Consider the following 27,077-nt stretch of genomic DNA (forward strand, 5'->3'; position numbering starts at 1 on the left):
TGACCCCAAATATTTAAACTCATCTACTTTCACAACTTCTACTCCTTGTAACTACACTATTCCACTGGGCTCCCTCCCATTCACACACATGTACTCAGTCTTGCTTCTACTGACTTTCATTCCCCTTCTTTCCAAAGCACATCTCCACCTCTCCAGACTAGACACAACTTGCTCTCTACTCACTACAGATCACAATGTCATCTGCAAACATAGTCCATGGGGACTCCTGTCTGATCTCATCCGTCAACCTGTCCATCACCACTGCAAAAAAGAAAGTACTCAGAGCTGATCCTTGGTGTAATCCCACCTCCACCTTAAATGAGTCTGTCATTCCGACTGCGCATCTCACCACTGTCACGCTATTCTTGTACATGTCCTGCACTACCCTAACATACTTCTCTGCCACTCCAGACTTCCTCATACCATACCACAACTCTTCTATTGGCACCCTATCATAAGCTTTTTCTAAGTCCACAAACACACAGTGTAACTCTTTCTGGCGTTCTCTGTACTTCAACAGTATTCTCAGGGCAAACATTACATCTGTAGTGCTCTTTCTCGGCATGAAACCATATTGCTGCTCACAAATCTTCACCTGTTTTCTAAGCCTAGCTTCTACTACTCTTTCCCATAACTTCATGCTGTGGCTGATCATCTTTATGCCTCTGTAGTTACTGTAACTCTGCACATCACCCTTGTTCTTGAAAATAGGAACCAGCACACTTCGTCTCCACTCCTTAGGCATCCTCTCACTTTCCAAGATGTTATTAAACAATCTGGTTAGAAACTCTACTGCCATCTCTCCTAGACATTTCCATACCTCCACTGGAATGTCATCTGGACCAACTGCCTTTCCACTCTTCATCCTCTTCATAGCAGCCCTCACTTCTTCCTTACTAATCTCATGTGCTTCCTGATTTACTCTCACTACATCATCCAGCCTTTTCTCTCGCTCATTTTCTTTATTCATCAGCTCTTCAAAATATTCCCTCCACCTTCTCAGCACACACTCCTCACTTGTCAGCACATTACCATGTGCATCTTTTACCACCCTAACCTGTTGCACATCGTTTCCAGCTCTATCCCTTTGTCTGGCCAGTTGGTACAAGTCCTTTTCGCCTTCCTTACTATTCAACTTCTTGTACAGCTCGCAATATGCCTTTTCCTTCGCTTTTGCCACTTCTCTTTTTGCCTTACACCGCATCTCCTTGTACTCCTGTCTTTCTTCATCTCTCTGACTGTCCCAAAACTTTTTCGCCAACTACTTTCTCCTTATGCTTTCCTGGACCTCTTCATTCCACCACCAAGTCTCCTTGTCTTCCTTCCACTGTCCAGATGTCATACCCAGTGCTGCCCTAGCTGTCTCCCTCACCACATCTGCAGTACTTTTCCAGTTGTCCAAAATTGCTTCCTCTCCAACCAGTGCTTCTCTCTCCTGCTTGCTAAATTTCACACAACAGTCTTCCTCCTTCAGCTTCCACCATCTGATCCTTTGTTGAGCTCTCACTCTCTTCTTCTTCTTTACCTCTAAAGTCATCCTACAAACAACCATCCTATGCTGTCTAATGACACTCTCTCTCCTGCCACCACCTTACAGTCTCTGATTTCTTTTAGCTTGCATCTCCTATAAAGAATGTAGTCCACCTGTGTGCACCTTCCTCCACTCTTATATGTTACCCTGTGCTCCTCCCTTTTCTTAAAGTAGGTATTCACCACAGCCATTTCCATTCTTTTTGCAAAATCAACTACCATCTGTCTTTCCCCATTCCTATCCTTGATACCATATCTACCCATTACTTCCTCATCACCTCTGTTCCCTTCACCAACATGCCCATTGAAGTCTGCTCCTATCACCACTCTTTCATGCTTGGGCACACTCTCCACCACCTCATCTAATACATTCCAGAAACCTTCTTTCTCCTTCATCTCACAACCTACCTGTGGGGCATATGCACTGATGATATTCATCATCACCCCTTCAATTTCCAACTTCACACTCATTGCCCTGTCAGACACTCGCTTAACCTCCAACACACTTTTAACATACTCTTCCTTTAAAATGACCCCAACACCATTTCTCTTCCTGTCCTCACCATGGTACAACAACTTGTACCCACCAAACACTTATTGAGTGTTGTTAGAAGGAAAGGTGATGTAACACAGTGGTAAACATTACCACTGTTCCAGCTTTTTTGAAACATGTTGCAGGCATCCATTTCAAAATGAGCAAATATTTGCACAAAAACAATAAAGTATTTGTTTGAACATTAAATATCTTGTCTTTGTGGTGTATTCAATTGAATATAGGTTGAAGAGGATTTGAAAATTATTGTATTGTGTTTTTATTTATATTTCATACAACATCCCAACTTCACTGGAATTGGGGTTCAACCAAAATCCAGATTCTCGTTGGAAAGTATAAGAAGCGTTTTGAGGCTGTTATTTCTTCAAAAGGGGCATCCACTAAATATTGATGTATTTTTTGTGTTGGGGTGCCCAAATTTATGCACCTGCCTAATTTTGTTTAAAGAATTATTGCACACTTTGTGTTAATCCTATAAACTTCATTTCACTTCTCAAATATCACTGTGTTTGTCTGCTATATGATATATTTAACTGAAATTGTTGATCCAAACAACCAATGATTTATAATGGAAAATCATGGAAATCATCATGGGTGCCCAAACGTGTGCATACAACTGTATAAACCATCACTTTTCCATCCAGTCTTCTTCAGACAAGTCAGGAGATGAACATTTCCAAGACAGTGGTTATGTCTTGGACTTTATTTGCATCAGTTATAAAGACATACTTACAAACAGTACGGGACTCTTATCGTAAATGTGTGTGGAGCAGATATGGAATTCCTGAATGGTTGAATGCAATGTTTGTGTTGAATCCTTTGAATTAAAGATGAAAGTCCGAATGACTACAAGCACATCTTGAGTGTTTTACTTGAAGATGATTGTGGTACAAAGAGTCAATACCTTAGACCACTCTTGTGCTTAAAAACTGTCTTTTGTTTGATTGATTGGTCTCCTGGTCTTGCTCGTCTCTCAGTTCTTTGTGGTTTCAGGTTCTCTGGCTGTAACTGAACATGTGCCGGAGAGACTCGAGGCCATGCTGATCCCAGATCACGGTTATTATCAGGTCGGACCTGCGGCACACTGCACTTCAATGTTCATCCTCTCAGTCACTGTGGCCTTTGCGTCCAACCTCCAGCAGGTAAATCCAGTACTCTGGGCTGTCACCGGTGTTTGGTGTGGTACGCGCAACATTAGGTCAGGTTAGACTTGTGGTCCTCGATAGTGGTCCCCCACGCAACGGAACCACTCGTAGTGACATCTAACTCTGGTATACACTCCATTTCTACTGCTCAACAGTACCCATTTGCCTGTGGTAGCCAGATAGGACGTAATTTTGTAAGACACATACAGATGTTAGGTCCATCTAATCTATTTTTCTTTTCTGGTTGCCAGTGTTTGTTTTTAATTACTGTAAATAAGAATGCCGCCTCCAGTGTCTTGTTTTGTGCACCAACACTTTTAAGTTGAAAATCCCTGAACTTTGCAGAAAGACACCATCAGGTATTTTCAGGTAAATTGGAAAAGCGTATTATTTTTGCTGATTTGGCACTAAAAAGCTATTACAATCAAGACGGAAAAAAAACCTCATCTCTGATACCAGAGTACCAAATTTTCTGGATGATGCATGCATCAACATGCAGCTCCACCTTGGACCTCAAGTGGAAACAATGGAAAAGCCAAAGAAACTTGCGTGCAATAAAAGTAGATTTTGTGGGCCACTCACCCACTGGCAGTTTAAGAAAATCCGGGCCCTTTTGCCATGCAGATTCCTCCTTCAGTTCCTCAGTCGAGCTCCCCCTCGTTATGATGTCAGCAATGTTTAGCTCCCCTGGAATCCACCACCAATCTGTCGCAGGTGCAGACTTCTGGATCTCACCAACACGATTAGCAAAAAAGGTCTGATAGCCATAGCTGTCTCTTTGGATGGCTCCCAGTACTGTCTGGCTGTCCACTGTTCCACATGCATCCTTGCATGTCTCCCAAAAAGCGGGCAGCAAAAATGGCTCCACAGATTTCAGTTTTTACAGCTTCACCCTTCTGATCCAGGGGTGTTAATTTGGCCTTTGCCTCCACAAACCAGACATCAGTTCCATCTGTTGTGTGCCATTGAAGATACATTAAAGCCCCAAAAGTGCTGTCACTTCCATCAGAGAAGGTCGTCACTGTTGGACTGTTCATCCAGTCAGTGGGGGTGAGGCTTCTGAGGAAGTTGATGTTTCTCAGGACCGCATACTCCTCAAAGAGTTTTATAGCCTCCTCTCTAAGGTCTTGAGATAGTGGTTTGTCCCAGGTCTCATGAGTCATCCTTCCACCATCAGTTTCTTGGAAAGCCCATCGTACCAGGATAGCGGCTCTTTGTTTTAGTGGTGCAACTAGACTGATTGGGTCATAGGGTCCAGCCACCTGGCTTAACAGCTCTCTCCGGCTTAGAGGATTTGGTGTCCCCGACCTTATCTCCTCTCTTGTGAGATTCTTTTTCTTTTTAGAGAAATTGATTGAGGTAAGCATGTACAGCCTGTCTTCCGCCATATCATAGCTGATCCCATGGGCCTTGTTATCATCATCCCTCATCTGATTTGGAAGGATGATAGTTTTCCTCAGAGCTTGATTGTCAAGGTCTTTATCTTGTGTTTGGACCTGTCCGGTATTCACTTGCCTCCCACTTTGGCCAGACCATACCCAGGGTTTCAGAGAGAAGCCACCTGTGTTGAGGATCTCATCCACTCCTTGAGTGATCTTGCCCAGAGATTCTAGACTGTTGTGGGATGTGAGTATATCATCCACATAACTCTTTGCTTCAAGGACTCTTTGTTCCTCTTCCCAATTAATAAAGGCAGGTAACTTAATCGTCTCTCTCATGGCCAGTTGTGCAATGCGCCCTGCTTGTCTGTCACCCATATTTACTCTTGTAATGGCATACTCTTTAATCTTTTTAGCAGGATGGTCTTGCCAGAGAAAGTGGTGTAAGTGCATCTCACGGTCTTCCAACCAGACAGAGTTGTACATTTTTTTATATCACCTGAAGCAGCACTGCACATCTTGTCTAAATCATAGCAGAACAGCTCGAATGGGATTGAGTACATCCGGTCCTTTGAGCAGTATGTCATTCATGCTTTGTCCTTTGAACGTCTGGCTGCTATTCCACACTAGTCAGACTGGAGTCGTGACTGAGTGGGGATTTGGGGCACCCAGATGGCTTACATACCAGACAGGACCTGTCCAATCATGTATCATTCTCTCTGTGAGCTTTATGGCTGCACATCATTCTGTCATTTCATGTACTTGGCCAGTATACGTATGTCGCTTTCCACTCTGGTTCCCTGTTTAGCTGCCGTTCTGTTCTTAGAAACGTAGCTTGAACAGCACTCCTGTTGTTCAGTAGTGAGGCAGGGTCTTGTGTCCATGGGTACTTTGTGTCCCAGTGTGGGGAGTCAATGTGAACATCTGCCTTGACATAGGTGAGACCCTCTTTAATTATTTCCAACTCCGTTTCCTCAGCCAGTGTTATGTCCTTGCTGTCCGGCTGGCAATTACCACACCGACAACCTCCGCATTTAGGCTCACAGGAAGCACCGATGCTCTCCCATATCCACTATTCCAGGAAGTCTCTGGTAGAGCCTGTGACCAATGTGTTCGCAGTCTTATGCAACAGAGATGCTTTCAGCTTGGGGCAGTCTTTGCTTATTTCCTCATATCTGATTGCAGCTGTTCGAATTGATCGTGCAAAATGGGTCTTTGATTGGTGTGTTGCCATTTCAGTGTGCTCAAATATGTCAGGGTGGGCTCCCCCAACACCCAGTGTACTGTCCCACAAGACAAGGTCTCCAGCAACTTTCACTCTTTGGGGGGGGCAAGTCTTCCCTCACTGTGGCTGATTAGCAACTTAGCCTCCCTTGGCCGTCTTAACTCTTCCAAGTCAACTTCAGGAAAGACGTTTTGAAGTTTACTGGGTTCAATTTCTTGATGGACTTTTGCAATTTCATCCAATCCATAGCAAACAAGTTCATGTGACCTTTCTTTGCCTGAGACATTCTGAGTACGCACCCTGAGGAGATATCGCTTTGTGTTAACAGTCAAAGTCATACCACTGACGCCGTACAGGACAAGGACCACTTTTTCACTTCGCAATCTGAGCCGATCAGCAGCTTTGTGCGTGATGTAGTTTGTGTCTGATGCGAGGTCTATGAGTGTGCCAACCTTTTGACCCACGTTTGCTGTGATTTCCAGTAAAGTCAGTATGACTGGTGGTTCTGACAGTCCATTCTTCTCCAGTAGTTGGCACGACGGTTGCATGCCAACTCAAGAGTTACTGTTGGTGAATGCCTTTCAGTTCTGCCAGGAACTCTTCTTGCTCTGTGTTTAGTTTGCTTGTCACCACAGTGCTTTTCCAGCTGATGTCACCAGCTTTTTTGGCTGTGTGGTGCTGTCTCTCTCACATAGAGTAGAAGAGTTTGTTGTAGTGCCTTTCATCACCACACACACCACATGTGCTCTCAAGCTCTTTTTTGTTGTCTTGTTTGTAGCAAATTTCTTCTCTGGCTGTCTTGGTGGAAGGCCTTCGGACTTGTCAGTTACTCTTAACTGTTCCAACCTTTCAAGGATGCCCTCTTGTTTTTCCAGGAATTTAACGAGCGTATCACAGTGGTTATCAGAAGTTACTCCATTACTTGGTTCCATCATGTGGATGAGCCAGTTGCGTTTCAAAAAGTCAGGAAGTTTGCTTTCAATGGTCATGGATTGCCATGGGGTTCTTTAATGCATTAACATTGTTCATTTCTGTCAGGTCGCTTGCAGCTTTTTTAACTGCTTCAAAGAGGTCAATTACCTTGCGTGGTTGGTTTCCCTGAACAGGTGGCACTCTTTCCAAGTCTTCTAGTATTTTAAGTGCTATAGCAGACTTGTTACCATACCTGTTCCCCAGAACTCTGAACATATCCTCAGCCGAGGTATATGTTGACAGTCTTAAGTCCTTCACAATCCTGTCGTCAACACTGTCCAACAGTTGGATCTTTTTTACTTTGACGAATTCAGTTAGTTCACCCTGTTTTTGCAGGTTTCCCCAATCCTTCTTCCATCTATCATAATCTCGGCTGTTGAATACAGGAAGTGTGGTTGGTTGTATTCTGACAATTGGATTTAATGTTGCTAGGGTGGGGGTTGTTGGTAACCCGTGACCAGCTCCTACAGTTTCCTCTGAAACTCTTCTTGCAGTCACAAACTCTGCTTTCAGTAGGTCTAGTCTCTTTTTTACAGTTCTGATGTCTTTAACTCTGTCATTTAGAGTCCATCTGTCCCCAGGAATCCATCTCTCCCAAGCACGCATGATGTTATTCACTTCTTTGAGCTTAACCTCAAACAAGTCCATGTGAACCTTGAAGCTCTCGAGATTGGCGCTTGACACAGGTAGATCTCGTGCTTTTCCTCCTAATCGCTCTGCTTCTTCAGTGGCTTCCATAACCTCTTGTTGTCCATCCTGAGACCACAGTCTCTTGTACAATGTTCTGTACATGCTTAAATTTTTCCTCAGCTTCTTTACTGGTTCTATCAGTCTCCTCTTGGATTTCAAGAACTTGCATCTCCTCCTCTTTTCCTGTCATATCAGACAATACTCTGGCCAAGTACAATACTAGTGATGTGTTGGAGCGTTCTTTTGTTTTTCATGATTCCATATTTTTTCCTCAGAATTGAGTGATTACATATTTTTTTTTTCCCTCTGCTTATCTAAAAAAGTAACCGTTACTGACTGCCACAATTTTTTTTTCCTGATTTCTTATAGTGTTTCTTAAAGCCAGAAAGTTGCCATTTGAAATGACTTTAGTTTTGTGTCATGTCTGTGATCTGCTTTTTTTCTACAAAATTAAACAACTGAATGAACATCCTCCAAGGCCGGTGATTCCATAATTTTTGCCAGGGGTTGTAGTTGTCATTTGATCCGAAGAAGTCTCTGAGGCGATCAAAAAGGTTGTTAAACTCCTCCACTAATTCTTGTTGATCCAGAGTGTCTTTGTCTCTTATAAGAAAATTGGCTTGACATGTAAAGTTGCTCTTGGAGACTGTCCGCTCCTTTTTGTGGATTGTAAAGCCTTTAATCTTTTACTTCTCCTGGATCATGAGTGGTTTTCAACTGTCAAGCTATGTATATTTTAATTTTTTGGTCCCGCTTGAAAGGACCGGGGGAGAAGCAGGACACGAGGCCAACTCAGCATTTAACACTTTTATTGTTTAACCAGTGCAATATGCAGGTTGAAAACCAGATAAAAAGAAAGGGAAATGTAGAAAATGCAGATTAGAGCAAGAAGAGGGTAATCGATTTACAAAATAAGGTTTAATTTGTCGTGTTATTCCCAGTTATGAACTTAAACATACTTTTTTAATTTAGAGTTTTAGCCTAGTTTTCCAAGTTCCATCTGCAGTCTCCAATCTGTAATTTGACATTAGACTTCTTAAAACAAAATTGTAACTTTCAGTTTTAACTAAGAGGTTTTAATATATGAATTTATAGATTTTTCTATTTTACGATTCCACGATGAACTTTTTTACAGATATTAAATACAACTTAATGAAATAAACACTTTGAAGATAGATGCTGGGAGGTGATCGTCTAGTGGTTAAGGTGTTGGGCTTGAGACCAGAAGATCCTTGGTTCAAATCCGCACCTGACTGGAAAATCACTAAGGGCCCTTGGGCAAGGTCCTTAATCCCCTATTGCTCCTGGTGTGTAGTGAGCGCCTTGTACAACCCCTGGCAAAAATTATGGAATCACCGGCCTCGGAGGATGTTCATTCAGTTGTTTAATTTTGTAGAAAAAAAGCAGATCACAGACATGACACAAAACTAAAGTCATTTCAAATGGCAACTTTCTGGCTTTAAGAAACACTGTAAGAAATCAGGAAAAAAAAATTGTGGCAGTCAGTAACGGTTACTTTTTTAGACCAAGCAGAGGGAAAAAAAATATGGAATCACTCAATTCTGAGGAAAAATGATGGAATCATGAAAAACAAAAGAACGCTCCAACACATCACTAGTATTTTGTTGCACCACCTCTGGCTTTTATAACATCTTGCAGTCTCTGAGGCATGGACTTAATGAGTGACAAACAGTACTCTTCATCAATCCGGCTCCAACTTTCTCTGATTGCTGTTGCCAGATCAGCTTTGCAGGTTGGAGCCTTGTCATGGACCATTTTCTTCAACTTCCACCAAAGATTTTCAATTGGATTAAGATCCGGACTATTTGCAGGCCATGACATTGGCCCTATGTGTCTTTTTGCAAGGAATGTTTTCACAGTTTTTGCTCTATGGCAAGATGCATTATCATCTTAAAAATGATTTCATCATCCCCAAACATCCTTTCAATTGATGGGATAAGAAAAGTGTCCAAAATATCAACGTAAACTTGTGCATTTATTGATGATGTAATGACAGCCATCTCCCCAGTGCCTTTACCTGACATGCAGCCCCATATCATCAATGACTGTGGAAATTTACATGTCCTCTTCAGGCAGTCATCTTTATAAATCTCATTGGAACAGCACCAAACAAAAGTTCCAGCATCATCACCTTGCCCTATGCAGATTTGAGATTCATCACTGAATATGACTTTCATCCAGTCATCCACAGTCCACGATTGCTTTTCCTTAGCCCATTGTAACCTTGTTTTTTTCTGTTTAGGTGTTAATGATGGCTTTCGTTTAGCTTTTCTGTATGTAAATCCCATTTCCTTTAGGCGGTTTCTTACAGTTCGGTCACAGACGTTGACTCCAGTTTCCTCCCATTCGTTCCTCGTTTGTTTTGTTGTGCATTTTCGATTTTTGAGACATATTGCTTTAAGTTTTCTGTCTTGAAGCTTTGATGTCTTCCTTGGTCTACCAGTATGTTTGCCTTTAACAACCTTCCCATGTTTGTATTTGGTCCAGAGTTTAGACACAGCTGACTGTGAACAACCAACATCTTTTGCAACATTGCGTGATGATTTACCCTCTTTTAAGAGTTTGATAATCCTCTCCTTTGTTTCAGTTGACATCTCTCGTGTTGGAGCCATGCAGGCCCGGACTGGTAATCTGTGATTTTGGGCATTTGCCTGGTGGGCCGCTGCACGTTTAGCCGTGCATGGGCCGGCCCTCCCATATTTATAGAGATTATGGAATGTTGGGTTTGCACCCAGTTTTTAAAGAAATGAGAGGCACAAACACTGAAAAGAAACCAGTCAGAGAGAGACAAATATATATTTTTTGCTCTGCGCAGAGGAGGAGAACAATGAAGCAGCTTGTAAGTGCTCAGCTACAAAGCTCTCCTAAAATCTCCTCCTCTGGCCCAGCCTTTTATTTAGTTCAACATGAGAAAAAACAAACAAGGACAGTCGGGAGAGGTTACACATGAGTCATGTCTGCAAGAGGGTGATAGCAAAGCGAGGTAACAGCTGAAACCTTCCATTCCTGCAACATGAGCCTTGGCGCTCGTCAAAGCAGGATAAGGCAAAATGAAAAATAGTTTGCTCAATCATGAAGAATGCAGACAACAAGTCTTTCTTTCTAAAACCTCCTCTTCTCACAAAGAGGAAAAATAATAAGCATAAACTATAAGAAAATAAATAATAATAATATAAGCATAAACTAAAGAAAATAAATGATAATAAGAGCATGAACTATATAAAATCCTTGACATGGAAATACAGTGTTCTTGAACCGCGCGCTGCTGTCAACACGAGGAACGTCCGTGATCGGTGAAGCTACAGCATTTAATCGGCGCAGCTGCAGAACCACTTCGGCGCAGTCTTATTCTAGGTTTCAGTTTTGTTTCCGTTTGATCACACAATGGTGACTTACATCGAGCACAATGATTGACATGACCAACAGCCAATGACAATTGGAGAAGCATACAGGGTGGCCAGTTAGATTGCAGGAAGAGCAGGCGCTGCTCCCGCCCCTGTGAATGGACTGACTCCTTGGTGCCTGGACTTCTCTCCGCTCTTCTACTGACTCAGGGGCGGATCTACTGCAGTGGCAACTGCCACCCTAAAAATAGCTCTTGCCACCACAGTTGCCACCCCAATCAGAAGTGGGTGACATTTTTTTCAAAAAAGGGACCTCGCGAATGACTTTAACCGGCAAAAACTCTCTGAGCACCCTTGAATGCAGCACAAGCCCCCCCCCCCCCCCCCCCAACCTGTTGTGACGCCGAACTTTCCCTAAAAACAGAAGGAAGAACTATGTACACAACAAGGCCACAGTTGAAAGAGCTTGGAATGGTACGATGTGGACACAAGACAATGTATTTGCAAGCTTAATGACTTCTCAGATTTGATTACTTCATGTCCTATGCCAAGCTGAGCCTCAGAGTGCAATAAACTGAGAGTGACAGACGTTACTGTGTGTTTATGTGGACAATACCAAACATGAAAATACATTTACACACATTGTTTATAGTTTTTTTCTATATTGGTCTGCAAAAATGTTTTAGCGTTAAATGAAAATTGGTCCATGGCGCAAAAAGCTTGCGGGCCGCTGCTCTAGGCTATATGAAACTTGGACTCGTGACGCTATAATCCAGATTCCTGACCTATAATAGCATAATACATAAACATTACATTGCCACCCCACATAATAGTGCCTGTCCCTGCTTGCCACCCCATGAATTTATCTCTAGATCCGCCCCTGTACTGACTACAAGGTTGGAATCGTTTCTTTTATCTTAATTAACTGTGCTTTACTTTTGTTAGTCTTTAAATGCAACAGCTACGGACTTCAGCTCCTTAATTTGCTGTGGATTCGTCGGGCCAATAGTGGGCTGGTCCAGAGGAAAAATGCCAGGGCCGAAATTTGTTCCCAGTCCGACCCTGGAGCCATGATTCATGTCAGTCCACTTGGTGCAACAGCTCTCCAAGGTGTGATCACTCCTTTTTAGATGCAGACTAACGAGCAGATCTGATTTGATGTAGGTGTTAGTTTTGGGGATGAAAATTTACAGGGTGATTCCATAATTTATTCCTCAGAATTGAGTGAGTCCATATTTTTCTCTCTCTGCTTGGTCTAAAAAAGTAACCATTACTGACTGCCACAATTTGTTTTCTTGATTTCTTAGTGTTTCTTAAAGCCAGAAAGTTGCCATTTGAAATGACTTTAGTTTTGTGTCATGTCTGTGATCTGCTTTTTTTCTACAAAATTAAACAACTGAAAGAACATCCTCCGAGGCCGGTGATTCCATAATTTTTGCCAGAGGTTGTATGGCAGCACCCTGGCATCGGGGTGAATGTGAGGCATAATTGTAAAGCGCTTTGAGCATCTGATGCAGATGGAAAAGCACTATATAAATGCAGTCCATTTGCCATTTAAGATAAAGGTGTTTATTTCAAAGTGATCATGTTTCCACTTCAATTCTAAATAAAATGTCATTATATCCATTTAATGGATATAATGGCCTTTGCTTATGAATAAACCTAAATTAAAGTACCATATTTGTCTAAATTGTCAAACAAACATTCTGTCCAACTGAATGTTTCTCGTGCTGAAGTACAGCTTACAAACAAACAAATTTATCCACCAAACAAATGTTTGGTGAATAAATCTGCCAACAAACTCAGTCTTGAATCAGTTTTACCTCGAATCTTGCAGTAATACAAATATCTGGATCGTATTTCACGATTATAGTTGTTAAAGTAACAAATAAACTAGAAAGTTTGGCTCAAACTCACCAACATTGTCCCTGCTTGCTCCCACTGCAATGAATGTGTGTGTTGTCACACCTTCTCACTGTTACCTATCAGTGCAGAGTGAACATTCCAGGACAAACTCCTGTTCAATGCTGCGACCATTTAGGAACACTACACTAAATAAAGTGGTGAAACAAAGGAACAGATGGCGATTAAAGAAAGAAGTTTTAGTTGTTCCTTTCTTCTTTGGTTTGGCCACAACAATGATCTGTATTATATTGTTGTTTTAAAAAAGCGTGATTTATAATTCGGAAAATACGGCAGTTTTTATGGTTGTACATTATAAAATAGTCACATAAACAGACCCCCCCCCCCCCCCCCCCCCCCCCCCCCCAAAAAAAAAACCTTGCTGGGATGAAACATTTCTGGGTGGTTTTTGGTCCAGAAAAAAAAGTAGAGCAGAAACCACAATATAGACATGAGGACAAGTCATAACATTTTTGATTTTATGTCCAGATTTTGGTTGTGGATCAGCACTTTTACTCAGTTGCTGTGCAGAAAATGTGTCAGCCAGGGTTGGATTCCAGGTCTTTAAGCTACCTGTCTGTCTTTGGACCAGACACAGTCTCCATCGTCTCAGTCCATCCAACTGTATGTGGGTGTACTAGTCTTCAACTGGGGAAGTAACCTGTGATTAGAGTGCCTTAATTGAGAGAGTGGCATCAACTCAGAACATGGCACCATTTTGGTTCCAACTGTGCTGAACTACTGAATGAACCTTTAATGTTTTCAACATTTTTTTTTTAATCATTTAACCACATACAGCAACACATCCAGGTACAAGTACTATCAAAATAAATTTAAAAATAGTTGAGCTATCAAATTTACATAAATTTACAATTTATGGTGATTTATTTAATTAATTTGATTTTATGCTTCTGCAGCTCTATAACTGTGTCGTGCAATGACGTGCGTGACAGTTTTAAAGTACTCCATCTCTGGATTATGCTTTATTCTGGACTGGGTGAGTTTTACTGTACATGGGACTGAACAATAAATTTACCTTTCATAGCTTTGAAGATGAAGTCACTTCCATCACACACGGCTGACTTTATTTTCCCAAATTTTTCTTTTGTTCGGATCTAAAGGGAATCTGTACATCTTGAAGCCCTTGTTGTGTCTATTTGTGCCTCTAGATGCACAACGACCCGACATTTTCAGTGAATAAATAAAAGGAATAGCTGGATTTACATGCAGACACATCAACAGCGAACGCGGTTTTGAACTCAAGATGGCACCATGAGTCATGTGACATTCCCCCCCCCCCCACACTTGTCATGTCTCCACTCTCTCAGTTAAGGCACTCTACCTGTGATGAACTGGCCCCCCTTCAGGGGGAATTGTGAACTCTAATCCACTTCAGGCTATGGGTGTCCCAGGATTAGCCCCAGTGGGCATCAGGTCCTGCATTGGACTTAATACTACTTTGTCAGACCACTTTGCTTTTGAATGTTTGAGTTTTTTTTCTGGTTTTGTCCCACTAATGGGCAGATCAAGATCTGCAGTAGTTTGGCAGCAAGTAGTGCATCTCGACTGAAAACACAAACTCTGCATCTTATTCTGCTGCCGTGAGTAAAGATGAGACGTGTTCGCTGTTTGGTGACGTTCTGTGTTTTGGTTTGTGTCCTCTAGCTGATTTCCAGCTCAAGAAAACTGTCCACAGAGACCTCAGAGTTCTACTTCTACTTCTCTTTGCTTGGGAAGGACATCACCAGCAAACCTTTTCACAATCTGCTGAGCCCTGAGTTTGAGCCAGAGCGCATCTCAGTGCGCATTCGCAGCAGCAAACAGATCCTCCAGACGTTCCTGGCTCAGCAGCCGAATTTACAAGTGAGAGACGCCTACTTTTTATCCCCCGCTGGCCGAAAGGCCCGAAGGGGGATTATGTCATGGCAATTTCAATCTGTCCGTCAGTCCGTCCCAAAAAGGGCATAAGCGTTCTGAAATTGAATCCTATCCCATTTTTAGGAGGGAGTTTTTGAAACTAAGTCCTTGTTATAGGTTGGTGATTCACATATAATCATATCGTTCAAGTTGGGCCCATTTTTCCAGAGTTATGACCCTTGATTATCAAATCTAGACAGTGTCAGTTTCATGGGTTGGTGTCTGCATTCTGAAATCAACTATCACAGACCTTGAAGTGTTATCAGAATGTAGCAAGCACTTGCACCATAGCAACATTTGGCAGCGGGGGATATTGTTCTCTCACAGCACTCTTGTTTTTCAATTTTACTTTTATTTAATTAGTTAAATAAAAGTAAAATTAGTTCTTTTTAATTGTGCCTGGATCCAAAAGTTTTGCTGTTTTAAAAAAAAACAAACCTGAAACTTTTACTTGTGAGCTCTGAAAAATACAGCAATATATGCAAAGTAGAAATAAGTATTGGCATTTTTTTTTGTGTTTGTGTTGTTATTATGTGTTTAATGATGAAATGTCGTCTTTCTGTGCTCAGATTGAGCTGTGCTGTGGGAAACGCTCTCTCGGCAGCACGGAGGTTTCTCTGTCAGCGCTGTCTGACCTGACTGTGGATCTGGACAGCAAGGCTGCGACAGTGGAGGGGACGTTAGTGCTCCAACCTCCAAAACGCAGCCAGCAGACGCTGCGGACTCTGCCTGCCAACCTGCAGCCTACAGTGGGAGTGTCTGTTATCCTCAGGCCTGAGGAGGTGACACTGCAGGTACAAACACTCTTATCATCAACTTGATCCCTTCAGAGGTCGTTCATGAGCCTGTCGGTCTGTCTGACCTAAGAGTTTGATTTATTTTTTGTTGCACTTTCAGTGCCTGTTGAAGGTCTGCTGCATGTCTTTGGCTCCGTGAAGCTAAATGCTAGCTCTGTGATAGTTTGCAATCTCGTCATACTCTCAAACAGCATGCTGGTAAACTGAGTTTCACAGTTTCTAAAGTAGAACTATACTAGTGTATACTAAGGTACATCTAAAAAAACAAGAGTAGAATAGAAGAGTAGAGTTGAGTAGAGCTACTTAGGTGCCTGGTCTTGAGAACCAGGGATGGTAGGTTGAAAAACTTTTATCCCATGGGAACTGTCCCTCCCCACCCAAACGGTTCAAGAAATTTGACATGTATATAAATGATATTTACACAATAAGGGTAATAAACAACATATACAAGAAATATAGTACGACATAATATTATAGGAGTTAGCTTCTAAAACCTAAATATTCATACAGGAGAAGATTGTAGTATACGTATACCTAGTCTGTAGACTAGTAGTAAAATAAAATATAGGTAGAAGGCTAAGCTATAAATATGGTTAATTTATTATAGAAACAGAAGCTATGATGTAATATGTTTTAGGTATCTAAGGTTCACCCTACTAGCTTACTATAGGAAGACAAAATACATACTCTGTATGCTATCTAATGGAAACCCCAAAATAGGATACTATATATTGATATCTATTAAAGAACCGATAAACTTAAGAATATTAAAAATCTACACCATGTAAAATAAATAAGTAAATCACAAAAATAAGCTAACTATACCTAGATGAGCTACTGTTAAATTAGCTGTTAATAAGCCAACCGTACCTTGCTAGCCAACAAGGTAAACAAAGCCGGTAACTAGTGTATAAAGTACAATAGCGTAGTTTAGCCCTAAAATAGCGGTATTAACAAATACATACAGCGGCTTGCAAAAGTATTCAGCCCCTTGGTATTTCATGCATTTAAATTTGTTTATGGCATTTCAAATACAAAAAGTAGATCAGGCTTCTCAATATAAAAATGTATAAAATTATTAGACTCAAACTGAAAGTTAATCTGTACAACTTGATGTAAATTAATTAAAAATATAGAAGCCAAGGTGATGGGTTGCTTAAGTAATCAGCCCTCTTTGGTATAATACCTGTAAATAATCAGTTTTCAAATTCAAATTTATTTATATAGCACATTTAAAACCCAGCTACAGCTGACCAAAGTGCTTCACAATAATAGCAATACAAAAGTGTAAAATATTAAAGGAAAAGGATAAAATAAATAAATAAATAATCTAAAAATACAGAGCAAAATAGCAGAGTAAAGCATACACCACTTAGCCAGTGTTGAAAGCCAGGGTGAAGAGATGAGTTTTCAGTCTGGACTTAAACTGTCCCACCGACTCTGAGGACCTGACAATCAGCAGACGATCGTTCCAGAGTCGTGGTGCTGCCACAGAAAAGGCTCTATCACCTCTGGATTTAAGCCTGGCTTTAGGAACAGCCAGGAGAAGCTGGTCAGCTGACCTCAGATCCCTACATGGAGTGTATGGCTGCAAGAGCTCACTCAGATACATCGGGCCTATACAGTGCAGACACTTAAAAACAATCAGCAAAACTTTATATTTAACACGAAAACTGACAGGGAGCCAGTGTAAGGTGCAGAGCACAGGGGTGATGTGCTCATGCTTCTTTGTTTTAGTCAAAAGGTGGGCTGCAGCATTCTGTACACTCTGCAGGTGCTGTAAGGAAACACTTGAGTGTTGCTGTAAGCACTTGAGTCACATGGTAACGTTGTCATGGACAGCATTTCTCTTCAAAACCTTTGCCATTTTTGTTTTGTTGTTGTTATGGCAGTGTTGGAATCAATAACTCTCATTAACCTCTAGATCTGTTCCTAGGTGTTTTAAATCTGCAGTGATTAAACCATTGCTAAGAAATCTAGTTTTGACCCTGGTGTATTGAATAATTATAGGCCGATATCAAATTTATCATTTTGCGCTAAAATTCTGTAAAAAGTGGTTTCACAGCAGCTTGTGGACCACCTTACTGAGAATAATCTTTTTGAGCCACTGCAGTCTGCTTTTAGAAAACATCACTCCACAGAGAGAGCACTTACTAGAGTAGTGAATGACCTTCTGTGAGCAATGGACTCGGACACCACTATGGGTCTGGTACTGTTAGATCTTAGTGCTGCGTTTGACACCGTGAATCATCGTGTTTTACTTTATAGGCTTGAGAACTATTTTGGGATTACTGGAAGTGCCCTTGCTTGGTTGATGTCATACCTGTCCAGTCGTTCTCATTGTGTTGTGTACAATAACACTACCGCTAACCTTAGTGACATGAAATTTGGGGTCCCACAGGGGTCTGTCCTAGGCCCCTTGCTTTTCTCCCTTTATATAGCGCCCTTTGGGCACATATTGTGGCATTTGGGGATTGCCTTTCATTACTATGCTGATGATACTCAATTGTACATGCCGATAACTGCTGGTAGTCTTATGGCCCAGTCACACGGCATATGACGATTCCTGAAGGACGGGAAAAAAGTAAAAAAAATAAAAAATAAAAAATCACAATTCATTGAGAAAAGGTGGACAAACAAGCTTTATCACAGAATAGCCTGCGAACCAAGAGTGCAAACGGGAGGAAAGAGGAAGAAAACAAAACCGAAGCTAACGTTGATCTTGACGCTTTAAACAAAATGTGCCTGGAGCCACTGCTGGAGCAGTGTGTGTCTGCATCTCTGAGTTCCAGGACTCGGTGCTGGGATGGAGCTTATAGCGCCTGAGTCCTGGAGAAACTGCAAACAGAAGATGTGAAGATCTGTGCGCACGTGGGTGGACCCACCTGCTCAGGTTCCTCATCTAGAACAAAAGAGGGATCATCTCCTCATCATCAGAACCCTCACTGTCTGATTACATGCTGTGCGCTCCGTGTTGCTCCAATTTAAAAGAAAAGAAAAAAAGCTGGTGTGCTGTGGTGACTGCTCTATCACTATATTACATTGCAAAGCCATATATATTGATTTATAACAGAAAACTGTCAAAAGGAGGAATAAGTGTAAAGATGATTGAATATATCATCAGAGCAGTAAATTGATCAGTCCGTGTGAACACCACGCATTGACTGCCTATGTGCGGTTATTTCCACGAGCTGATCACTGATCCACAACGTGAATTCTGCCTTCCAGAACAGCTCTTTATATAATCATTTGAATTATCTACCTGTTGCCACATGTACATAAGGGCTGGATTGTCATTCCTACACTCATATTGTTATATTCAAGTACCGTCAGAAATTACACAGCTTTTTTGTTGTTTCAAATTCAACAGTTGCTTGTGGCAAAATAATTAATTGTATCCAATAAAAGATTAAGTCTGGCCTATATAAGGTGCTGAAGCCCAGTGAAGCTGACACCCCCACCCAGATTAAAAAAAAAAAAAAAATCCAAGCAAACAGGCTGAGTTCGCCCTGTAATTTCCGACAGTAGTTGAATGCAGCAGCAGCGCTCAGAAACGGCTTCTGTACTGAATGAAAACATTCAGCTGGTGGAATGGAGTCAAACACTAACATTAGAAAAACTAAGCAAACTATAAAAAAGTGTCAACAATGACAGCAAAACGAAATATGAATGAATTGAGGATTTCAGCGGCATTCGTTGTAATTTTTCAACAGTTTTAAAAATCCTGACAAAGCGCCAGGTACAGGAACGAAGCTGCACAAAGGTTAAACGATGCCAGCGAAAGTCAACAAAAGTCCAGATTTCTTGTTTCGTTTGGGCTTCGTTGCCATTCGTTAAGTGCCGTGTGACTGGGCCATTAACCACATAAAATCCTGAGAAGATTGACTTGCATCAGTGAGAAGCTGGTTCTCTAGTAACATTTCAACTGTGATATGAGGGAAATGATGGTTCTTGGTCCAGTGAGACATCTGCATCAATTTGACCAGCTAACGCTTAGCTTAGGTTCATGTGCTATACATCATACTGACAATGTGAGGAATCATGGGGTGATTTTTGATCCTATGTTGTCATTTGACCTCCATATTAGAGACATTGCGAGGACTGCTTTCTTCCACCTGCAAAATATAACGAAGATTCGTCCCATCCTATCTCTGATTCATGCATTTGTCTCTTCTTGATTGGATCATTGCAATGCTTTTTCTCGTTTGCTGCAGTCCAGCATTAGGGGTCTTCAATTGGTGCAAAATGCTGCTGCCAGACTTCTAACAGGAAGCAGAAAGTTTAACCATATTCCACCCATTCTGACATGCCTTTGTTGGCTTCGTGTTTCTGCCACATCAGATTTTAAGGTTCTGTTGCTGGTCTATAAAATTGTTCACGGACTGGCACATCCCTACCTGGCTGACCTGGTTAAGCCAGGTAGGGAGGTAGGTCCCCGCAAGGTGCAGGACTTTTGTGTGATCCTAGAGTGAATAAAAAGTCAGTGGGGTGTAGAGCTTTCGTGCCCCTGCTCTGTGGAATTGTCTCCCTGCGGCTATAAGGCAGTCGGACTAGGTGGAGACTTTTAAATCAAGATTAAAGACCCACTTTTTTTAATTGTCTTATCATTAATATGAGGTCTATTAGAAAAGTATCCGACCTTATTATTTTTTTTAAAAAACCATATGGATTTGAATCACGTGTGATTACATCAGCCAAGCTTGAACCCTCGTGGGCATGCAAGAGTTTTTTCACGCCTGTCGGTGACGTCATTCGCCTGTGAGCACGCCTTGTGGGAGGAGTGGTCCAGCCCCCTCGGCGGATTTTCATTGTCTGAGAAGTTGCTGAGAGACTGGCGCTGTACTTCATCAAAATTTTTTCAAATTTTCAACACCTCCATTGGAAGCCTTAAGGACAAGTTGGAACATGCCCTGCTGTTAAACAATTTCTCAGATACTCACTCTACTGAAAGCCACCAAAAGCCGCCTGGATTTTACAAGTGGTTATCAACACAGAGATGTTTTTCCTGTGGCGGGCGCACCGCGCCGGCTGCGTGCTGACGTATTTTTCTTTTTATTCTTTTCTGTTTTTCTTTTTTATTGTCCCTTTTTTTTATTTTAATTTATTTTGTTCTGTTGTGAATTTGTTGTGTGAAGCGCGTTGAGGCGATTCTGTCGTGAGAAGGCGCTATAGAAATTAATAAAATTGAATTGAAAATTGAAGGTGTCCATGACCAGCAGATTATCAGAAGTTGTTCCATATTTTTGTTCTGTTTTGTTCTTTCCCCAGTTTCCCAGAAATAAAGGGAGTGGGGCTGAAACACAGTTTGTCCCTCATCCGTCTGCCGCACCCACAGCACCACCTGCAGATCAGAGACCTCAGACACTGTCTCCTGTCCAAAGACCTGGTTCTCCTCCTAACTGTCATACAGAGAGTGAAGCAGAGAGTCTGCAGGATGAGCGTCCACACAGCAAAGAGCAGCCTGGAGCGGCAAGTGAGGTTCCAGATTTCATGCGTCACATTTAATTTTAGCCAGACTGAGTTTTGCGTGTTTACACGTCGCCGCCAGTGAGCTTGCTAGCTAGTACAGCTGCGTGATTTTATGAAAGAGTCATATTGTGATGATTGTGAGAAATATTGTGATTGTGTTATGATAAATGTATGGTCTTGTCACAGTGCAGTCTAGAGAATGGCCGGGGGTGGCCTTGAACCAAACACCTACTCCTGTGGAAAGAAGTGGACTTAACCGCTTCTCCACCCCTGCTCCAGTCACTAAATATGTCCTGGTCTTCATTTCCATCTGTCATTAAGACGTACAAACACTGCAGCCAGTCTGCTGTGTGTCAGCCTGATCCCGTCAGATCTCAGGAGCTAAGCAGCGTGGGATCTGGTTAGTACTTGGATGGGAGACCTTTTCAGAACACCAGTGGTTGTGTGTGTTTCTCCAAGTTGCGTCAAGAAGGGCATCCGGCGTAAATCCTGTGCCAAATACCAATGCAGATCTGGCTGTATCCACTGTGGCAACCCCAAACAAAATGGAAGCAGCCAAATGGACGACAGCAACAACATTTAAGACATACAAACACTGTGGTAAATGTGTCTGGAGTAGGAAGTTCTCAAAAGGTGAGAGCAAAACAAGCAGAAGACTAGTGAGGGAAGCCACCAAGACTCTGATGGAGTTTGTCATTTCTGGCTGTGATTGGAAGAGCTGTCCACAAAGAATGGCTGTAATTTCAAAACCGCAGCATGAAGGGAGAGTAGTAGAAGCACACTTAGAAAAGAGATGAAGATCTATAAGCAGAAATATGGTTTCATGCTGAGAAAGAGCACTACAGATGCAATGTTTGCTCTGAGAATACTTGGAGAAGTATAGAAAAGGCCAGAAGGAGTTACATTGTGTGTTTGTGGATTTAGAGAAACCTTATGACAGGAGAAGGGTTGTGGTATTGTATGAGGAAGTCTGGAGTGGCGGAGAAGTATGTGAGGTTAGTACAGGACATGTACATGGATAGTGTGACAGCAGTGAGATGCACAGTAGGAATGACTGATTCATTCAAGGTGGAGGTAGGATTACATCAAGGATCATCTCTGAGTCCTTTCTCGTTCGCAATGTTGATGGACAGGATCAGACAAGAGTCTCCATGGACTATGTTTGCAGATGACATTGTGATCTGTTGTGAGAGCAAAGAGCAGGTTGAGTCTAGTCTGGAGAGGTGGAGATATGCTCTGGAGAGAAGGGGAATGAAAGTCAGTAGGAGCAGGACTGAGTCCGTGTGTGAATGGGAGGGAGCCCAGTGGAATAGTGCGGTTACAAGGAGAAGTGGTGAAAGTAGATGAGTTTAAATATTTGGGGTCAACTGTTCAAAGTAATGGAGAGTGTGGTAGAGAGGTGAAGAAGAGAGTGCAGGCAGGGTGGAGTGGGTGGAGAAAGGTGGCAGGAGTGATTTGTGACCGAAGAATATCAGCAAGAGTGAAGGAGAAAGTTTACAAGACAGTAGTGAGACCAGATATTTTGGATGGCTTAGAGACGGTGGCACTAACAAAAAGACAGGAGGCGGAACTGGAGATGTGTTTTTGTTTGGGGGGGATGAGGATGGACTCAGTGTTAATTATTATTAATCTAAATCACACCCTTTGACAGTTAGATAATCTCACAGTCTGGTATCAATTGTTCTGTCCGACCAGCTCGTAGCCACGTGATGGAACAGATGGATGTCTTTGTGCGTTTTGTTCATTTGTCAACTTCACGATCAGCTTTGACCCTGCTAAAGGTCTACCTGTCCATAGAGGGCGCTGTTCCAGCCTAATTCGTCTTATTAATTGCCCACGTGTCCTCCAGCGGCTTCAGAGGAACGGCAGCAGAGTCAGACCGCTGCAGCAGCAGATGTTTCCTCTGTCAGTGTCTCTGCTCCCAAAGTGTCCGTCCCGTCCTCCGCCCATCACTACTGCTTCTCTCTGGACCTGTGCAGTCTGGGACAGCTCAGCCTGGCTCATCCCATCAACGCTGTGCTCAGGTCAGACTCTGACCTCGCCCTCTCGGCTCCTCTCACATTTGGGCTGAAAGCGGTGTGTCTTCTGGTCTGTCCTGGTGTTAGGCGTGAATAACACCAAGTGTTTCCGCCGCATTCAATTTCAGGTATTCATTCGGCTTCTTTGGCGACGGGGCTCCGATAATGACGGGGCCTCCTGTGGAGCTGCAGAGGAACACCGAAGTCTCGCTGTCTCAGTCCTACCGCACCTTCAACTTCACCACTTTACCGAAGCAGCTGGAGGACACCTTCCTCAGGTTAGCACGGACACGCGCACACACACTTGAAACGTGGTGATTCTGTGTGTTACTGCAGTGTGTGTGTGTGTGTGTTTCAGTGTTGTTGCAGCCGTGTGCTGTGATTGTGTGTCTTGTTGCACTGTGTGTGTCCTCTGTGCTCCAGAGTGCCCCTGGTGGTGGAGGTTTGGCACAGAGACTCGAACAGCAGAGACCAGCTGATCGGAACCGCCACCATCCAGCTGAGTCGCGTCCTGCGAGCTGATAAGAGCAGATTCATGAGATTGTCAGGAGAGCAGAGTTGGAGACAAACACACCAGGACACGGTCGCTGTCCTGCACACCAACCGGTACAACAAACACCAAGAGTGTCTATACCCATAATGCACTGTGGTGTGCTGCATTCCTGCACAAGCTCAGTTTGAGTTTCTCTGTGCTGATACACATGGATGAACATTCTCAACACTAATATTACACATTACTAACACTTACTCACTGACAGCATTTCTCTTCCAAACTTTTTCCAGTTTTGTTTTGTTGGCCGAGGTGCACTTCCCTTTGACCAACTTAGGTGCACATGCCTCTGGTTTTTATTGTATACTAACGATTACTTTCATAATCAATCAAGAAAATAACGGGTCAGTTAGTCTATTAGTTCTTTGGTATCTAAAGTGTCTGAAAAATGTCCATCACTGTTTTCCAGAGACACATTGTTGATGCCTGTTTGTGTTTCTGTCCATCAGTCCTGCCGAGAAGGTGGCAGAGTTGTGTTATGTGCTGATGCTGGAGGACTTGGGGCTGGTTAAAGACAGGCGTGTCATCGTGTCCAACTTTTCACAGGTGCGTGCGTGCGTGCACTGCACGTCTGCATGATCTGTATGATTTTTATATCTTGTTTTATCCTCAGAACAAGCACCCAGCCAAAACGCAGCTGCCTTCCCAACCTGCTGCTCCCAGCGTGCCCTCTGTCCCGCCCGGCGCCGCACCACCCAGGGACACATTGGAGTATCGCACCGCCGTGGAGCTGCAGCTGTGGAAGGAGCAGCAGGAGGATCTGTTTGATGATCAGGTGATCAGCCACATCAGTGCACGTTTTATTCCAGGATTCATTCAGGTCACCTCCCTTTTCTGCTCCATATCAGAACAGATCAGGGCAAAGGTCAGCTTGTCCGATTGGACAACATGCATGAAATAGATTCTCTCTGTAGAGTTCTTGGGATTTTGGGAATGACTCTGTGTCCAATCAGCAGTTGTGTAAGGAGACCCAGGTGAAGTGGCACTGTGCTGCTTGAACAATCTGATGCGTTTTTAGCTCACCTGGACTGACGGTCCAGCGGGTCGTCTGTCCATTGCTGGCATTAGCATATGTAAACATCTTCTTCTCTGAAACCGCTAGACCAGGGGTGTCCAAACATTTTGCAGAGGGCCAGATTTGGCGAGGTGAAAATGTCTGGGGGCCAGCTATTCAGCCTGACATTCTTTGAGACATTAACATTAAACGCATACGAGGTCTGTTAGAAAAATATCCGACCTTTTTATTTTTTTTAAAAACTATATGGATTTGAATCATTTGAATCATCATGGATTTGAAACCATTCGGAAGATTCAGATAGCTTTCGGTGGCTTTTCAGTCGAGTGAGTATCCGAGAAATTGTGTAACAGCTGGGCATGTCACAACTTGTCCTGTGAGACTTCCAACATGGACGTGCTTTTTGTTGTGCGCCATTGCGGCTCCGTCCCGACGCGCGAATTCCTCCGCACGTCTTTCATTACAAAATCTCCTGTAACAGTGGAAAGTGCCGCAAAAGTGTTGATGTCCACCTCTTCTGCAATTTCTCTGGTAGTCAGACGATGTCCCGGATCAACACAGCCTTCACTTTGGAAATGACCTGGTCGTTTCAGCCTGTCGATGGTCGCTCGGAGCGCGACGCGCCCTCCGCCGCTGTGGGCCGTCTTTAATCCGGTTGTAATGCTCCTTAATCTGTGTGACGCCCAGAGTATCCTCACCGAAAGCCGTCTGAATCTTCCGAATGGTTTCCACCTGGCTGTCTCTCACAGTTTCTGGAAAAATTTTATTCAGCGCTACTCCAAACACTCAGCCTTTTCCCTGACAATGAAAATCCGACGAGGGGGCTGGACCAGTGCTCACTCAAAGCCTGCCCACAGGCGAATGACGCAACCAACAGGCGTGAAAAACTCACGCATGCGCACGAAGGTTCAAGCTTGGCTGATGCAATCACACATGATTCAAATCCATATAGTTTGCAAATGGCATACTTTTCATGTCTTCACACAGAACACAAATAGTTCTAAAGAAGTTTTAAATAAAATGACTCTGCCTTTCACATTTGAAGCCCACATAAAATGAAGAAAAAGTCTGTCAGGAAGATTAAACATTTCTAGGTTAATTTGAAACATTACATTACATTCACCAACAAATTCTCACTGTAAACTTCGAAATTCAAAACATCTGAACAGGAAAATAACACCAAGTTGTCTTATTCAGAAGTACAAAACATTGAAGGTCATATTGTATCACTCATTCTTTTGGTTTTCAATTGACCATCAAAAAACAAAAAAATAAAAAATATGCTATTTGATTATGAATCATATCAAAAACAAAAAGGCTGCATTTTTCATCATTTCATTTTTAGACACGGCTCAAAAATACAAAATGGAAAAACGGGCTGCTGGACCGAATTTGATTTTAATATTTAATTTATTCACCTCAGAAGACTAAAATAACTTGTCTTAACCTGCACTAATGTGACAGGTGATGCTGAGATCTGGACTGCAGTAAATAGACCAGATCTGGCTCAAAAACAGTGGTTTTGAGTCGCAAGATGTCTCGCAGGTAAGAGTCACTTAGTCTCATCCTCAGGCAGTTTTTGTTAATGTTCATAATCGAGAATGTCTTCTTGCACAAGTATGTCGAGCCAAACAACCTCAGCATTTTCTTTGCAAATGTTTGAATCTCTTGGAACCTGCCTTTATCCAGCTGGCGGTAAAAGTTCACAAGCGGGAGCTGTTGGCGCCGACTGCGACACTCGGTGTCACACTGCAGCTCAGTGAGCTCCAGCTGCAGGTGGTCTGCAGCGTCGTCGGGGTCCATGGAGACAGGAGAGGACAAAAGCGTGACCTCCTTTTCAATAGCGGCAAAATCCTGAAAGTGCTGTTGAAATTCCTCAGACAGAGATGAGATGTCTGCTGCATCCCTCCTCATTTGCACAGTGATATTGTTCTTTGGAAAAGCAGTCATTATTTCCTGCAGCGGTGGGAAATGTGTGGTACTGGGTTGTATTTGTGACAGGTGCCTTTTTAAAAAGTTGCAGCTTGGTCCCAAAGGCTTTGATGTGTGAATACAGCTGGCTTCCCACTACATTTTGCCCCTGAAGGCTCATGTTCAGCACGTTCAGATGTCGTATTATGTCAACTAAAAATCCAAAATTAGACAGCCAAACAGGGTCAGATAGTTCTGGCATCAGTTGTCCCTTTATTGCAAAGAATTGTCTGATTTCCTCCCTAAGAGAGTAGAAGCGCTGCAGTGCAGACTCCCAACTGAGCCATCTTACGTTGTTGTGATACACGACATCTCCGTATTCAGCCTGGATGTCAATTAGAAACTGTTGAAACTGGTGGTGACACAGGGCTTTGGAGCGAATTGCTGCAGCAGCCTGTTACTTCAGCTTTGCCCCCTCTTTTCCTACTTTTGCTATTTTTAATACTTTGTAATAGTGCTTATTTGTTTTTAATTGCAGTGGGTGGTACCCTGTGCAAGTATGCACATGGGAAACCCACTTTTGGTACTCTTGTGATTATTTTCATGCTGCTCTCTGCACTTTTTGAGGCAGCGCGGGGA

General features: G+C 42.7%; 1 protein-coding gene across 2 annotated transcripts in view; it reads left to right on the forward strand.

Annotated features, from left to right (window-relative positions):
* LOC117511305 (centrosomal protein of 120 kDa) overlaps nucleotides 1-27,077 on the forward strand; it is an 87,545-nt gene that overhangs the window by 21,490 nt on the left and 38,978 nt on the right. For both annotated transcript variants that reach the window (XR_004560928.1, XM_034171333.1), the window contains exons 5-13: nucleotides 3,077-3,225; nucleotides 14,427-14,624; nucleotides 15,248-15,472; nucleotides 20,744-20,948; nucleotides 22,794-22,968; nucleotides 23,091-23,240; nucleotides 23,386-23,568; nucleotides 23,962-24,058; nucleotides 24,126-24,287. Coding sequence is in view for 1 of the 2 variants with exons in the window: in XM_034171333.1 (XP_034027224.1) it covers nucleotides 3,077-3,225; nucleotides 14,427-14,624; nucleotides 15,248-15,472; nucleotides 20,744-20,948; nucleotides 22,794-22,968; nucleotides 23,091-23,240; nucleotides 23,386-23,568; nucleotides 23,962-24,058; nucleotides 24,126-24,287 (1,544 nt within the window). In the remaining variant the exon portion in view is untranslated. The remainder of the gene's footprint in view (nucleotides 1-3,076; nucleotides 3,226-14,426; nucleotides 14,625-15,247; nucleotides 15,473-20,743; nucleotides 20,949-22,793; nucleotides 22,969-23,090; nucleotides 23,241-23,385; nucleotides 23,569-23,961; nucleotides 24,059-24,125; nucleotides 24,288-27,077) is intronic.

This window comes from Thalassophryne amazonica, chromosome 5 (genome assembly GCF_902500255.1).
Source record: "Thalassophryne amazonica chromosome 5, fThaAma1.1, whole genome shotgun sequence".
NCBI lineage: Eukaryota > Metazoa > Chordata > Actinopteri > Batrachoidiformes > Batrachoididae > Thalassophryne > Thalassophryne amazonica.